Genomic DNA, 18,072 nt, shown 5'->3' with positions numbered 1-18,072 from the left:
GATGAACTGATATTCCGTTTGCAGTCGGAAAAGGAAGACGAGAAAGCAGCTCTGGCCCAGACACAGTTTATCTCAAGTATTACGGAAAGCGGGATTGCTGCTGTATTAAGAGTTGGACGCAAAGCTGGAGGGATTGGATGCCCACAAACAATACACGGAGAAATGACCGGATTACAGGATGCTTTCAGACAGGTCAGATGATCAAGCGGTATAGAAACCCTTTCTAATGTACTGCTGCCTGGGTGAAAGCATATTTATCAAGAGGAAAAAGGAAACTTGACACAACAAAATACTATAAATCAATCTCAATTGTATACTAAAAATACAGATATTAATAGAAAAGGATTTCTAATACTCATTTTTAGCCTACACAAAGGGTTAAAAGCCTACTCTCGCCCACCCAGCAGATCTAAAGCCGTGCACGCACACCGCCGCACACTCTTGTGGTTTAAAACAGATATTAGTGGCATCGTGGGTAAACGGAGGAACTAAAACACACTTTCACACAGCTTTACAAAAGGCAACGCATGTAAAACAAAGTAACCATTTCACTGCCAAAAGAACACAGTTCAATATTGGATAGCCACAGGCTTGCTTCCTTCTCCAGGAGAGCCGACATCAAGCTTCACTCTAAATGTTACCTTTTTAAACAGAAAAATAAATATGGTCCAGTTTAGATCAAGATTTACATCTATGTAGAAGGGAAGACAAAAACAAAACCAAGACCCTCAAAGCAGTGATATAAGGTCCGTGAACGGTTCACTTAGCACCTATTAGGAAGGAGGAATCCAAAATAAAAAAAAAAAAGTTAAATCAAAAGGTGCTAAAGACCGCATGCAAACAGAAAATACACGATCTAAAAATTGCAGTGCATTTTAGGTTTGGTTTCCTAGCGGACAGAACAGAGACGACAACACTCTGATAGGGCAGAGAGTACAGGCTGCATTGCGTGGATGACGACGCAGCACCAGTGAGCTGAATTTGGATACGATCCTTCTTATGAATGAACGGTTTTGGAAGTGGAGTACAGTGCTAGATGGCAATAGTACACACGCTGCCGCGTTTCGCTTCATGTCTGGAACAAAAACGTACCTCTGGAAAGAAGTAAACTGAAAGATAAGATTATCAAAAAATCATTTAAGCAAAGTCTGTATTTGCTGTACATAGAGTTCTCTTCATCACATCCATTCTAAAAAAAAGCCATATTTGAAATGATATAGTTTTAAATTAACACAATACAAAGCATTGTGGAGGGTATAATTCCACCGCAAGCCATTTAATAAAATAAAAAAAATAAAATTAAAAAAAAGCCAGTATTAAAATTTGACAAAATGTACTCTTCTTTAAATAGTGCAAGTGAGATACCTGAGATATAAAGAACTAATGAAACATAATTACATTCTTATCAGTCTGAAATTTAATATAAAATAACTGTACAGAATAAAATAGCACGCAAACCGCAGTGAAACAGCGCCTCCTGCAGGCTACAAGCAACATCGCTACAGCAAAAGACCCGCACATGACATTTAGTATCTTAAGAGCAGGATTATATAATAAAAAATAAATAAAGAGACTTTATGAAATTATATGTCGTTAATTGTACTGCCTTGAGCACACAGAAAGTGTCCACCTGATATTCTTTACTAAATCTCCGTCCTAAGAACTCAGTATAGCCCCAGGAGCTCTAGACCCAAATTCTAGCAGATTTATAAATCAAATGAAATTTACACAACAAATTTCATGCAAAGTGGCTTTAGTTCCACTATTTCTTTTTTGAAACCATAACGTTCCTTATAACAAAAATACATGTGACATGTATCAGTGCAGAAGTTCAGAAAAACCCAAATAGGGCAGTTAGCCAAAAAAGAGAATGGAAATAGGACACAGCATTTACAAAACAAAATGCAACAAGTCACCTGAATACAGATATTTATACTATGTATTTAGGTTTTTATATGTATACACAAACGGTCTGTCTCACATAAATGGAAAGTTTTATCCTCTGCTGCCACCATGTGGTCACAATCAGCAAGTGCTGGAAAGACAATTTGTACTTAAAGAAAGAATGCTCAATTCGGTATCCACATCATGTTATTAAGCTTGAAAAAACAATATTGCTTTGCAAAGAAAGTCGCTGCCCATGCCTCAGTCGCTGAAACAGATAAGGCATGAGTGCTTCAGCTGAAAGCATGAAGTATTTTCCTGTCCCAGCACATTTGGATTAGGTGTGGGTTAATCTAACCTCTCATGAGACATGAAATACCATAATACCAAAAAGATAAATAGGTTTTCGAAATCAGTCCTTTCAGATGGAGAACGAGGAGTACGCTCAAACGTTATGCAACAGCTACAAACTTACACAAAATGTAAACAAGTAACACATTTTACTTTTTTGTGCTGAAAAGTTTACAGTTGTGCCCCCGACTGCCGTGATCATATATAAAAGCAGTCAACAGGCTGTATTCCTATAAAGGACTTCCCAAAAGTAAGATCTGTTGTGCACACCTTTGACATATTTATACATTCATTTTTTTTGTTCAGGCTTAAAGTGAACCAACTCGCAATCCTAATGAGGATCCTGTAGCTAATTGAACTCAAAAAGGAAAACAAACCATTAGCAAAGTGCATGAGCACATATAAAAACAGTGTAATCATACCTGTGATACTGTAGCCATATGCAGCCAGCTGCCCTGCCATATATTCACCATCAGAGTTATTGTGCGAGCAGCCCCACGTGCGGACCCATATCTTCTGAGTGCCTGGAATGGTGCTGTAGGAAGATTTTTAAAATAAGGATTACATAGACATTATAAGCTTATACAAACTCACACATCCTTGCTGTCGCAAACACCAGAATATAGACACTGACAATAAAACAGTTTAAACAAGTACCAAAAAAAGTTATATACAAGCCAAGCTGATATTTCTTCCCCTCCTCTCGCAGGTTATGTCTGCGGAGATGACGACCAAGACAGGAGATAACAGATCGGAGAGAGAAGATAAAGGAAGCAGTCGGCAGATAATCTTTCGGCGACCCGAATAGGCAGATAACATTTATTGCCCGAAAACGAATGAGCCAAAAGTTTTGCACAAAACATTTTTGCCCATGTCTAGTGAATACGTACAATTAATAGTTCTCATCGGTTTTGGCAAATACCCCAATCGCTACAGGTGACGAACTCTTATACAAACACCCCATCGTGTGGCAGAGGAGAGCTACATTTACATACCAAAGAAAAGACTCTAAACCCAAGAAATTTTAATTCCCCTTTAGCTATTGCACCCAAAAAGCAGCAAGAATGCATTTACATGGCCTTTAGCCTAAAGTTTTTCGATTCAGTATTTCCTACCTCATTGTTAAGTATACAGCTCCCCATCAACCTTATTTTTCACCTCTGCCCAGTCCAGAATATAGCTCTGATGGTTAGTTTGTGAACCCATTACATAGCACAGCTTGGTGGAATGTCACGCTCTATAAACAGATTTCTATACATGATCAAAATGTAGAAAACATGTTATGCTATACCAAAGTGGTTCCAACTTCTCATTATGTACCAGGAAATTAAAACTTCTGGACCACCCATTAGTAAAGGCTGCAAAATCACAAATACAATGGAAAGTACAGAAAGGAAGCCGCTCCTATAGCTTTTAATATGGAGAAAGGCAGAATAAAAATACACAGGTATGGAAACTATGCCAGCGATGCTTCTGTATCCATGGCTTCTTTATATGAAGTTATAAACCCACAACCAACGGCACAGAAGAGCTAAAGAAATCTAGTTCACAACATTTGTGGACCTCAAGAACATAGCAATTACCTTCTCAGCTCCCCACCAAACCCTTATAAACGATAATGAGCTTCCATCCCCTATATAAAAGCCTTCATCAACACTCCCTAAAATTTACGTGGAAAAGCCACTAACAATCTCCCCCGGTGGGAGGCACATATTGGTTAAATTTATCGCAGACATGTTCCTGTGCGAGCAGAGCATAAAAGAAAGATTTCGTGGGAGACAACCGAGCCTGCGGATCTGTGTCCCCGATGTAATAAATTGCACGGGTATTTATTTAAGAAAGATGTACCGTTTATAGCCCTGGACTGGAATAAACTCTGCAGAAACATCTCCTGATTATAAAAACAGATCTGCTTATAAAACACTCGGCAAATCCCTGAGCTTAGTAAAAGGAAGTACGGGGTAAGATTTCAGAACATTCCAGTCTCTCTCTATTAACATCACATCCTTTAAATACGGAATGTAAGAAAAGAAAACCAGGAGGGCTCGCTGAGGATTCAGCTTTAAAACAGTGTGTAAAAGGTAAAGAAAACATGAGGTCTACAAATGTATGTTATTTAGAGGTTATCCATCCCACGTTCATTGTATTTATTCTTCTGGACATGCTTAAAATGGAACAGGGAGCTTACGTTTAAAAAGGGACAAACTCCTGAATGTGACAGTAGATATATATATATATATATATATATATATATATATATACACACATATACATATACACACACACACACACACACACACAGAAACAGAAACAGCCTATCCAGCGAGTAAACTGTATCGAGGTGGTTCCCACCAACATGAATCAAAGCCACAACTCTGTAGTTTCATTGGTTAAGTCTGCAGACTTCACAGGTTATGCATCTGGGGGTCACTTCCATCAAAACCAGTGGCGTCGGCGGGGGGGGCCCAGAGGGGGTCATGGTCCCCCCTACATCATGCTGTGCCCCCCAATTGAAACGCCGTCTTTTTTGTAATAGACGCGGAGGAGAGAGAGAGGCGCCTCTCACTCTTCTCCGTGAGGCCTCTGACTTGGTCGCAGTGCCGCCATTTCAAGCCTAGCGCCGGTATATGATGTCATATCCGGCGCTCAGCAGTGAAGCCACGTACACTGCGGCAGAACCAGGGAGACAGGGACCTCGCAATCCCACCGCTGGACTTCTACAAGCCCAAGGTAAGTGAACTTCAAAGGGGGGAGAGGGTAGAAAGTTAGGAGGGGGTTAGAGAGTGAGAAGAGGTAGATAGGGAGGGAGAGGTGGTAGATAGGGTAGGGACAGGGGGAAAGGAGGGTGGCAAGAATATTGAAATAAAGAGTCAGAATGAGAGAGAGAATGAATGGATTAATGTGTGGATGCATTTATGAATGTGTAAATTTGTGTGAAAGAATAAATGATTGTGTGAATTAGTGAGTGACTGTAAAAGTGTTTGCTTTTTTGACAAATCAATACACCTATGATTCACAAAGATGGCATAAGCAGGGTGTTTAGGCAGTGGGGACAAAGATGGCACAGATAGTGTTTATGGGACAAACATGGCGTACGTTCAGCTGTTTGGGGACAAAGTTGACTCATGCTGGGCTGTTTGGCGACAGATGGCATGTCCTATGTATGTGTAATTTGGGTGCTGGTCAGGTTCTATGTGGGCAGTGTGGATGCCAGGGTTGGCTTTGGGGTGTGTGACCAGAGATCTATGCCTGTAATTTGGTGGGGGGGGGGGTTTAGCTTTACTTTTAATGCAGAGTTTATATGTAATTTACAATTGATATATACCTGCAAAGCTGGGTTTTTTGTTATTCTGTTGATCTGCATCAGCTATATTTCCATACCTTATTTATGTTTACCTGCAAATATAGGATTTGTATGTCTTATTCAGTTGATCAATACCTGGAGTGCTGTTTCCATTTGTGTTGTTTATTTGATCTATACCTTCAGTGCTGAGTGTACATGTGATTTCCAGTTGATATATACCTGCAATGCTGGGTTTGTGTGTTCTGTTGGTTTAAACCTGCAATGCTATGTTTCCATACATTATTTATGTATACCTGCAAATACAAGTTTTTTTTATCTCATTCATGTGCCGTTTCCATGTGTTGTTTATTTGATCTATACCTGAACTACAGGGTGCAAGTAAAAGAGTGGTATGGTGTAGTGAATGAGGGGACAAAGGGACTCTGGGGATGATTACAGGGGGAGAGGACCTCTCAATGTCACGGTGCAGGACTGACTCACGGTCTTCCTCTGATCTGCAGTCAGCGCGGCAAATATTTATTTTTTTGGTATGGTAGCGGAGGGAGTGATTGCATGCAAGGAGGCGTTGAGCAGGGCCCAATGAAATGCTTGGGTAAGGTCCAATTTTTTCACTATAAAATATATTGGCAGCAGGTTCTAATATTTATATATGTTTTGGCAGCAGGGGCAAATATTTATTTATATATTGGCAGCAGCGTCTAATAATATATATTAAGAAGCAGGGACATTATATATATATATATATTATATTATATGCAGGGGCTAATATTAACATATATTGGCAGCAGGGTCTAGTATTTATATTCATATTGGCAGCAGGGTCTATTATAATATATATATATATATATCTCAGCAGCAGGGGCTAATATATATTGGCTGCAGGGTCAAATATTGATTTATATCGGCAGCAGGGTATAATATAAGTATATATCCGCAGCAGGGGCTGGGATGGTTAGGATACAGACCCCTGCCGAAGGGGACTCGTATCCTACTCTCTGATACGCTCAGACAGCCTCCCCTGCCGGAACTTTCCACGGAGGGAGTGCCGGCACGGGAGATTGCGCGATGCGCTTAGACAGACGTTCACCGGCAGCGGCGATGCGAGCATACACGACCTCCGCTGCCGGCACATCTGCTCGATGTGCTTTAACAATCTCCCTTGCGGAGGTCGTGTATGCTCGCATTGCCGCTGTCGGTGAACATCTGCGCGAACAATCTTCCTTGCCGGTACTTCCCACGGCGGAAGACCCCGTGGAGTCTGCAACGGTAAGTCTGGTGGGGGAGGACATCTTGGGGACAGAGTGGCAGCATATCTCGGGGGGGGGGCAGAAACTTTTTTCTTTAAAAAAGCACCTAACTTAGGCTGCGGCCTATATCCGAGCCAATACGGTATATCGGCAGCAAGGGTTAATATTAATTTATATCGGAAGCAGGGTGTAATATTTCTATATATTGGCAGCAGGGTCTTATGTTATATGCCCCCCATTTAACACTACCCCCTTGCCCCACTTACCGGTACTTCTGAGTCTCCTGTCATGTAGCTGGGGCAGGGTGTAGACTCACGCTGCACCTGGAAGGAGGCGTGGCTACCAGCGGCGGTCGTCTGCGTGCATCGCGCAGACATTCCCCGGCTGTCAGAGATCAGAGTTCCCCGCGCCGGTAGACATCTACACGCTGACCCAGCTGCACACCGGGGACTCTGAAGTACCGGTAAGTGGGGCGGGGGGGGTTGAGACAGGAGGATCCAGGTCCCCTGCAGCTGCGGGGGATCTGGATCTTAGTCGTCTCCTTCAGACTTTGAGGTCTGATTATAAGATGACCTCGATAAGACGAGGGGTATTTTTCAGAGCATTTGTTCTGAAAAAAACCTTGTCTTATAATCGAGCAAATACGGTATTTGACACAACAAACAGACTCCATAGGTCCATGGTTAGGTTATACAGCATAACATGATTTGTAAACTAACACGATCTGGGTTGATTTGGACATTTATAGTAGTTCTGCCTCATGCTTCATCCATTTTCTATGCGCAGACCCTTATTTACATTAAAAACATACTTTGCAACAAAAGTAGAAGAAAATGGTGAAGCATTACTGACTTTATTTTCAGATCTTGAGCCAAAAATGCCATGTATTTAGTTGTTATGTTCCTGTTTAAGCAAATGCAGAAAAACAGAATGTTGCAGAATCTTGTAATACCTTTTTTATTGGACTAACAGTATTAAAAATAATAGACGAGCTTTCGGGAGTCCTCCCTTTGTCAAGTCAAAAGCATTTCTTTTGACTTGACAAAGGGAGGACTCCCGAAAGCTCGTCTATTATTTTTAATACTGTTAGTCCAATAAAAAAGGTATTACAAGATTCTGCAACATTCTGTTTTTCTGCATTCGTATACACTGGACTAATACGGCTACCCCAAACTACCTGTTTAAACAATGTATGCCAAGTATTTTAAATAGTGCACTGCCATCTTGTGTTTGGAAACGTTATCACAACTGGATTCCTTTCAAATTCCACAAAATAAAAAAAATAAATTATGGGTAGGAACAATTCCTAGATTATAAGCCTATATGGACGATGCTCCCCTAGGTGTAAAAACTAAACGCTACTTAATTTTACTATAATGGTGGCCAGTACTTTATCTCTATTCTGCATTTCTAGTTATAGCATCCGCTTAGGGCAGTATCTTCTAAACCCAACATCAAGTTGAACGATAACCATGTGATGCAAGAGGAGCCCTGACCTCCCTACTTTTACCAGCATTTTCTTGACTACTATACTACTTTTATCTGACACATAAACCGGGATCCTAAACAGAACGGTCATCAATCCTGAGCATCAGCCCACTTTCAAAAGGATTACAGCTTCCCCAGACAAACGTAAAGACGTTTAGATCACTCTACCATCGGTCCATCCATGTTCAGCGTCATGCTATTTGAGATGTAGAAATGAGAACGTTAATTGAAAGCGGACAGGATAATAATTCCAATTTCTTTGGGACACTTTGGTCTTTTCTACAAGCCTAGTAAAACCAATCTCTCATATTCTCTTCAAAATTACAGAACATGGCCCGTTTTCTAGATAAATGCATACAATAGGCACATCACCTTTCAAAGCTACAAGTCAATGTTTTCTTTAATAAACAAGAGAACTTATGGCTGGCATCAGCCTTTACTAGAAGTATGCATTCTGATTCCTACAGACACAGTTTGTAACAATTTATGCGTCATTTTGTATAAGCCTCCAAAAACAAGGAGTGATTCCGAGAGTTAGGGAGACTGTATCGCTGCCTGCTGATAAGATCTTGTCCAAAACCGCCAACGTATCCAGACACTATCAACTGCAGAGTCACACAGATTGAATGCAGGTTTTGCCATAACAATGTGAGCCAGACCAGCTACAAGATCATCCACCTGTTGTAGCCATGGCAGATAATGAAACTGAGGAAAACGCTATGCTGGACCTTAGACGCAGCAGATTTGAAGGTCCTATTCTATGATTTGTGATCCTAAAGATAAACAAATCCAGAAGGTTCCTCCACAAGTAGAGTAGTTCTTCTGGTTGCTTTGGCTACTACAGGGTCCACAAACAGGACATCAGAGGCAGCAGCGTAATCAAATGACATCTTTTAGCAGTTTCCATGAAAGCCTTTGACTTTCTAGAATGCGTGTGGAACATTGAGCCAGACATCTTCATTCTTGTTTTATTCATGTTCAAAGGTGCCTGAAACAGACAGACTTCTCGAACAAGGAGGGGAAAAAATAAAGTAGGAATTGCACCCACTCATCCCAGTAAATCTGGACCCTGAAGACCAGGTATGTAGCCTATAAATCAGTCCTTCCAGACAACTCTTCCTTTTCATTACTTAGACTTCTCTGGGTGTCTTAAAGGGATACATCAACCCTTCGTACTAAACCAGGGGTCTACAAATTTGGTTTGCATCCAGGAGTCTGCTTTTTTTCTTCTCAAATCAGGTTTAACTTACCTTCTGTCAAAAAGCACCCAGATCCCCACCAACACGTGTATAGAAGTGCTATAAATATAAAATACTTCCCAGTGTTTGCGACTGCCCAAATATCACTCCTCAGAGTGCAACAATACAAAAAGATCCAAAGTTGGTCTGCAGTTAAATTATGTTTATTGGGGCAATCTGGCATAACACATTTACTTCAGTGCTGCACCACTTTGCGCAGTATTGCAGTTAACTCCTTCCTGACAAAGGGTATTTTACACCATAAAAGACTCAAGCTTTTATGTTTAACCATTCTTTTTTTGTGTACCCGCTAGAGCTGAAACAACGAATCGATAAAATCGATAATAATCGATAACGGAAATCGTTGTCGACGATTTCCGTTATCGATTAATCGAGTGATCAATTCGTTGTTGGAGCACTCGGCTCCTTTTACTTACCTCCGCGAGCGTTCCCCGCTTCTGCTACACGCTCTGCAGTCTCCGCCTTCTTTTAGCTACGTGACGGATGTGACGCGTTCCGGAGGTAAGTATTCTTCATGTCTATGTGCACGGATCGCACAGAGCCACTCGCACAGAGCGAATCGCTCTGTGCGAATGGAGCCACTCGCACAGAGCGGTTCGCTCTGTGCGAGTGGCTCCACTCGCACAGAGCGGTTCGCTCTGTGCGAGTGGCTCCATTCGCACAGAGCGGTTCGCTCTGTGCGAGTGGCTCCATTCGCACAGAGCGGTTCGCTCTGTGCGAGTGGCTCCATTCGCAAAGTGCTGGGCGCAAAGTGCTGAGTGCTGGGTACAAAGTGCTGGGTGCAAAGTGCAAAGTGCTGGTGCAAAGTGCTGGGTGCAAAGTGCTGGATGCAAAGTGCCAGGGCTGGGGCAAAGTGCTGGGTGCTGAGTGCTGGGTACAAAGTGCTGGGTGCAAAGTGCCAGGGCTGGGTGCAAAGTGCAAAGTGCTGGGTGCAAAGTGCTGGATGCAAAGTGCCAGGGCTGGGGCAAAGTGCTGGGTGCAAAGTGCTGGGTGCAAAGTGCCAGGGCTGGGTGCAAAGTGCTGGGTGCAAAGTGCTGGGTGCAAAGTGCAAAGTGCTGGGGCAAAGTTTCTTGAACAGTAATAGTCCACCTCTTTTCAGAATGTTTGGGGTTATTTTGTTTCATAAATATTGTGTTTGGGTTCTTGTACTTTGAAAATATTGTTTTTTATTACATCATAACAAAATAAGAATGTTAATGTAAATTTTAAGTTGTTTTTTAACATCCAGTTCATTCAATTCTTTTAAATAAACGAAAAATTTGCATATTGTTTTTTTTATCCGATTAATCGAAAAAATAATCGGCCAACTAATCGATTATTAAAATAATCGTTAGTTGCAGCCCTAGTACCCGCCAAAGGTTTCATTTTTAAACCATATTCATGCCAATACATAATTAAGGCATGTACCTGGACTATTTTTTTTTTAAACTCTCATGGGCTGTGCAGCCGAATACGTTAGTGCTTATAAATATGTAATCATAAAGTGCCCTCCAAATATATTGGCACCCACGGTAAATATGAGTAAAGAAGGCTGAACAAATTGTCTTTATTGCTTAGTCTTTAGATCTTTTCTTCACACAAAACAAATCTATTCAGCTCTCATGGATATCTAACAATTGAAAATTAAAAGATTAAAAGATGTTAAATATGTGGCACAATTATTGGCACACTTATAAATTCATATGAGAAAAGTATATTTGAAAGCTATTAGCATTGATTTTACATAGGGCGACAAGAAACAGGAAATTGCTTAACCATCACTTTTGACACATACGCCAAATTCCTTTATTGATTCATCACAATGGGTAAATCCAAGGAATATACCTGTGATGGGCGGCAAAAGGTTATTAAGCTTCACAAAATGGAAAGTGGCTGTAAGAAAATAGCATTTCCACCAGGGCTATAATTAATAACTTCCGGTCACCTAGAAATGTATGGATCAACATGGAAGAGGACGCATGTATATACTGTGTCAACGCATTGTTAAGAGGATAGTTTGAGTGGCCAAAAAGGATCACAGGTGAAGAATTGCAGAAGTTAGATGCATCTTGCGGTCAGAAAGTCTCTAAAAACTACGATCCGACGTCACCTACATGTTTGACCTGGACATTTTTTTGAGTCCATGATGCCATGTATCCTATCATATATCCACAGATAATAAACTAACACCTTCTGCCAGAAGGCTTAAAAAGGGCCGTGGTCGGATCTTCCAGCAGAGCAACAATCCAAAACATACATCAAAATTAACACAAAAATGGTCCTACTATGGCCATCCCGGTTCCCGGACTTGAACCGCATGGAAAGGCTGCGGAGTGAACTGAATAGGAGAGCCCACCAGCGTTGCCCTCGACATTTGAAGAATCTGGAGAGACTCTGTATGGAGGAACAGTCTCAGATCCCCTGCCATGTACTCTAGGAGACCACTCAGAGCTATTACCCCAGCAAAGGAAGGTAGCACAAAGTACTGCCTAAAACGGTGGCAATAATCATGGCACACATATTTGAGAATTTTTAGAATTTTTTTTTTTTTTTTTTTTTTAGATAAACCTGTGTTGTGGTTGCAGTCGTTTCATATCCATGAGAGCAGAGTATTTTACTCCCTACTACAGCTGGGTAACATAACATGGGTGGCTGGATGCCATGCAGCCTTAGCAGCCTCTGTATCCAAGAAGGATAGGCAGCATCCCCGATTCCCGGACCGATGGAAGCGATTTATAGTTGCTGGCACCTGGGGTTTGTCGAGCCTTACCATACACCATAAAGTAACAGACACACTAACTTATGCACACAAACTAAAGGAAGTAGAAAAAAAAAAAAAAGTAAAAGTAAAGCGTAACCCGCCTGGAGAAGCTAGTCTATCTTGTCAACACTTACTAATGGATTCCTAGGAAAATGGCTTATTTTTAACGTGATATCTTCATAGGTGTATCAGGAACCATCTCTCCTGCGTTCCAATGGCACGCTGAGTTCTCTAATCCACGTTTAAGTTTTAAAAGGTTAATTGATCATTAGAAAGCCTTTTTGCAAGTATGTTAACCAGCTTGAAATTCACTTGTTTTCCCATTAAAACAGCAAAGTGACTGAACATGTTTTAACAGCACTATATAAAATATTCAAAATGTGACTGAAAGTAAATAGAACAAACCTGTCACTGGGGGGCTGCTCCTCTGAAACCTGGTTCTTGTTCCTCTTTCGTACTCTAGGAACGATATTTTGTCTTGCAGATTGCCGATCGTGGGGCTTTGGATCATTTGCAGAGACCATGTCTTCAATGTCATCCACTAAAGATTCACATGCAGCCGGCATTTTCTGTGATGCACAAAGATGTGTTAAGCATGAAAAATAGGGATTTACTGAACCTTAAAAAAATTAAGAAAATAATGCAACTCACCAAGTTTTCCTTATGAGCGATTACCACGGAGCTTGTTGATTCAGAACTAGAAAAGAAAGAAAAAGCAACTAACATTACTAACTAGCACACAAAAGAGCACATCCTAACCGAAAGACATAGTCCAAAATGCCTATAGCAGTGGATTTGTACATGGTACACAACCGGACAATCTCCAAAAGTATGTAGGACACTCCGTTACGTATCACAGAACATTTCCAAGATGTGTTATATACAACTTTACGTAGGGCTTCTAGAACATGTGTACTAAAGTCTCCATAAACTTCTTAAAGAGCGCAAAGAAAATGTTTATTTTGCTAGGTAATAGAAGTCCTCACACCTCTGCTGTATCCATGAACACAATGCTATACTGTGAAGAAATGCTATTCGGAGGTAGGTGGGTCTCTGTGCTAGAGTGACCTCATGGCCTGGAACTGTCCTTGTCTATCATACTTCAACTTTGAAGCATTCATGGAACAAAGAGTGGGCAATATAGGCTGTACTAGTATGGGATGTCAAACAGTGGTGGATGCTTCACAGACCTCTCCAGGGCCAGTCCTTAGGTTAGGGTCAATCAACCATGAAGTAGATTGTAAGCTCACAAGAGCAGGGTCCTCTTCACCTTTTGTACCAGTTTGTTATCATGTGTGACTTTAAATTATCCCACTGACTGAAACAGATCTATGAAATCTGCTGGCACTTTGTAAATAAACATAATAAAATGCAATTAGTGAAGATTTTACTAACTGCGGAACTCGTTCAAGATCTCAGGAAGGAATGCAGTAGCCAAAACCGTACCAGAACCCATGGTGAAACATACCTGGCAGAAAACATTAAGGCCAAGAATCTGTCATAATGATAACCTTTTCACTTCAAAGAAGAGTAAACCATCGTTTAAATTCTGCTGATTCCCTATGGCAGAAAAAAAGCTTTCCAAGGCCGAATCCAAAAGATCCAGAGAGGAAAAGAGATTTAGCCACCAATAGACATCCACGTATGTGACTGCCGTAACCCCTGGAGGTCAAAGGTAGGCCGAAACAGTACCTTTGTAAATACACAAGGCAATGGGGCTACCCTGAATAAACTGATATTCTGGTTGAGATATCCAATTTAGCCATCAGAATAAGAAGAAAGCAAAATCCCTGACTAGACGTCACCACCAACTTATCCAGATGCATTTCACATACGTACAAGCGCAGATTGAGTAACTCAATTTACCATTCTTCTGAAACAAAGATTCAGGAATATGTTACCTCTCCTTTCTTCCAGGAGAAATCAAAACAAATTTCTTGTGGCATGGAGGTCAATGCTTTTAGTCTGGTACTGGAACATGGAACAGTGAAGAGCCCAGGTCAAGGACTTGCTTAAAATTTTATATGACTCCCCTGACTTGTGAGCCACAAAACACCAGTGTCACACGCGACCTTATCGCAAGAGTTCTGGAAAGAACACAGCCAGGCACCAGAGGTAGTGAGAAATGGTCTTACCGCCAACCACCCATAGCTATGCACCAAACATGCCGTCAAAGAGCAAAGCTTAACCCATGAGGATTTTTAGCTGCAAGACTCCTTATGGCTTTAAACCTATAAATAGAGATTAGACCCCTGCCATACATTTCAGCAAAACTCTAGATTTGGACTGATGAGCTCCTTCCTTAACAACAGGACAGCTCCAGGCTTCATCTTGGACGCACTTTCCACAGACCAGCCTCTTCGCTTGTCAACACTGCCAGGGCTTAAGAACTTGACACCCTGCTTAACTTCTCAAGTGTGGTCATCAGAGAAAATAAAAAGTTACATAAGCACTGCCATATTCCTACCCAAAGACCCTGTATTTATATCCTCCTCTAGTCACTGAATACAGCCCATCACCAAGCAGACAATTCATGGTTTAAAATGCCCTAAGAAGAGCCCCTTTTCTGTCCATTAAGTGAGACAAATGAGCAGCATCTGCAAACGGAAGAACAGTCCACTTTGTCATGGAAAAGCCACCTAGCCTTCTCAAAGATACTGAGTTTTCTGTAGATGCCTCAAAACATTGGAAGGGTAATATAGGTTTATTCCAGCCATACACGATTCAGGAGGGCTTGTCTATTATCACTGCCAATGACAATGCCAGAGACAACAAGATCAGAATAAAGAAAGAAGTATCAGACACCAAAGCTATTATTGGTCCTACTTCTGATACTTCTTCAGAAACTCAAAACAATGACATGTAAAGCATGATTGGTGGATTTCTCTCTTCATTTTTTTAATGGTCTAAGCCAGAGCCTCTAGCAACAGCTGATTCAAAAGGTGTCCTAGAAAAAAATAGTCTTTTTTTTTTAATTTAAACAGTTTTAGTGTTTACACACAATTCAGTTGTTAAGCCAGTCTTTTCTATCAATTAATTTCTTAAGCGTATGTATACGCAGCACTAAGCGAGAACAGTGAATGGGGGCGCATGATCCACGCACCCAAACAAGGTGATGAGCAGTCCCCGACGCACAGCCCTCTACGCGGCGGGTTCTGTTACACTGCGTGGCATCCCCGGTAAAGGCCATTGGCCCCTTATGAGCAGCCCTGCTCTGAGCCGTACATATCACGTGCGGGGGGAGCTTTTACATTCATATGAAACGACCAGGACTGAAACCGAGCAAGGACTGTTACTCTTAAAGCCGAGGAGGTCCGGGTAACATTGTTATCCCCCCTCTAGCATTCACGGGCCTCCACATGACAGTAAAGATTCCCCGACACACGCTGTCAACTGGGTGGCAGCAGCGGGAAGACTACGTACCGGGCACGGTAGCCAAAAAAAACCACCCAAAAGTAAGAGACAATAAACGGCGGCGCTGTACCGGACCCACACTTACCGGTATTACCGATATAAACGTGTACGCTACGCTGCCGCGCTTCGCAAACAGCTGCCACCTCCAACCTAAAACTTTCCCACGAGTTCCACCATTGAAGTTTACCTTCTAGGCCACGCCCCCTTAGGCACACGTGCTGTACGGGTACCGGCTGGGGACAATCTAATGAAATACGCGGAGAAGCGAATGCTGGTATGAACAGATTATGCTTTGATTTCTTTCTACTTGTTTATAACCAACGCTTCCCAAATCAGACTTCTGTGAAATATGTTTCTCTCTCCCGTTGGCTGCAGAATTATACGTATTTTTAAAACTCCAGATTTCTGTTTTCTGTGGCGCTTGTAAACGTAGCTTCCAATGTTCCATATAAACTGATCCTAAGACTGCCAAATATTAAGCTCATATGCATCTATGATAGCCAAGGGTCCCTTTAAATTAACCCCTTTAGCTTTGTGGAGATGCTTTGGGCTGCTTGCAAGCAGGTGAACATTTTGAATTTAAGAGTATTTAGAAAATACTAATAACTGATATGATAAGGAGATGATGTTTGTGTTGCTCCTAAACATTTCTGTAAAGTGTACCCTTAGGAATGGTTAGGAGGACCAAGGCTGTAAAAACAGCACAGACCACTAGAGGGAGCAACATTATAAAGCATGGCTGCATTTCTGCAGCCTTACAGCGAACCCAATGAAAGGGAAGGAAATCCATCCAGTGCTAAGCAGTGAAACTCAGACATAAGTCTCAACACCCAGTGAGTAACCAGGACCGCTTAAAAATAAAACACCATTCACCGTGCATATTGATTTCAATGGTGAATAAACGCAACTTGCAGAGTTCCAGTGGGTTGTGCAATTTTCACCAATGCTCCATGCATTTTGATGGGGCTCCCGGGTAACAAAGTGTTGGCATTTTCTGTTTACTGTACATTCTGAAAGAGCAGCTCTGACAAGTTCATGGAAGGGCTGGCCCTGTAAGATGCATAATATAATTGATCCTCTCAAATGACACTGTGCACACTTCCAGATATCACTATTAGGGGTAAACTTTGAGATTCTCCTGCCGAGCTGGCCTTCTATAATGTTTAGTTAAATCAGCGAGACTCCTTCATAAAGGGACATTTTCTTAAAAGCATTATGCAAGTCATACAATGTTTTATCTTCCATATGTGTTCCAACCAATCACATAGCAGCATCCAAATGGTAAGCAGTCCAAGTAATGTACCAATCATGGAGACATCTGCAGATGTCTTCAAAGGAAACGGTTTATTCCCTGGTGAGTGTACCATACATCTAAAGCCCCAGACAACTCCAATAGTACACCTGATGAGACGCATCCCTCAAGCATTACACTGCCACCAAAAAAAACTCGAGAGCATGAAGAGGCAGGATGTCATCATTACAGTTACACAGCCAACCGATTGGGTTAACTCCATGGTCATTGCTGAAAAGCCACGTACAGACAATCCAAGAGATCTCAATTAAACGACCACATTATCTTTTACCTACTCTTGAAGATTTCACTCCCAAGCTAACAGATGCTCATTATTTTAATGTCCTATATGCTGGATCTGGCTAGTAAGCTCACTGAAGAATCTTCCAAACTCCTACTTTCAACGCAGTCTTCAGGCGATAAAAGTTCAAACCTCTTCCTTTCGGGATAATATCAGCCCAAAATGAATTCCAGTGGAAAATAGATGAAACAGTGTAACAACCACAGTCAATGGCATCCTAATGGAAAACTTGCCACTATGTTACAATGTTCCCGAGAAAGGTGTGTCAAGCTTCCCCCAGGAAAAAGCATCATTTGTGCCACAGAAGTCAGTTTTTTGGGGCATCTCCTCACAACCGTCAGAATAAAACCTGATCCTGCTAAAATCAGTGCTGTGAGAAACATGGAGCCACCGAAAGATAAAGGTGAACTTGAGACAATACCAGGCATCAACTACCTCTCAAAATTTGCACCCAACCTTTCTGACATCACTTCACTGCAGCGACAGCTTCTCTAAAGGAATCAAGTGAATTTGTTTGGGTCGGCACAGCAAGTCGAAGCTTTCAACAAAACAAGAGCTGATAACATATGAGCGAGGACCACTATTAGCATTTTTTGATCCTCGAAAAGAACTAAAACTACAGGCTGATGTTGAAGTATTGACTTGGAGCGGTATTGCTACAAGATGGAAGACCTATCGCGTATGCATCAAAATCACTCGCCGAAAGTGATATTAACTAAGCACAATTCGAAAAATAGAGCTTTTGGTCATACTGTTTGGCTGTAAGGGTTTTAATTAATATTTCTATGGCCGC

The 18,072-nt window shown here is 41.6% G+C and overlaps 1 protein-coding gene across 1 annotated transcript in view; it reads right to left on the bottom strand.

Moving 5' to 3' along the window:
* The window catches only part of CDKAL1 (CDK5 regulatory subunit associated protein 1 like 1), a 333,479-nt gene extending 317,585 nt beyond the window's left edge, over positions 1–15,894 (bottom strand). Inside the window, exons 1-4 of the mRNA XM_053467623.1 lie at positions 15,773–15,894; positions 12,925–12,970; positions 12,679–12,842; positions 2,658–2,770 (exon numbers count right to left, since the gene is read on the bottom strand). Of these exons, the coding sequence (XP_053323598.1) occupies positions 2,658–2,770; positions 12,679–12,839 (274 nt within the window). The 5' untranslated portion in view covers positions 12,840–12,842; positions 12,925–12,970; positions 15,773–15,894. The remainder of the gene's footprint in view (positions 1–2,657; positions 2,771–12,678; positions 12,843–12,924; positions 12,971–15,772) is intronic.
* Between the last annotated feature and the right edge of the window lie 2,178 nt (positions 15,895–18,072).

Source organism: Spea bombifrons, chromosome 5 (genome assembly GCF_027358695.1).
Source record: "Spea bombifrons isolate aSpeBom1 chromosome 5, aSpeBom1.2.pri, whole genome shotgun sequence".
NCBI lineage: Eukaryota > Metazoa > Chordata > Amphibia > Anura > Pelobatidae > Spea > Spea bombifrons.
The sequence above is the reverse complement of the archived record's forward strand: the minus strand, read 5'-3'. Positions and strand labels throughout refer to the sequence as shown.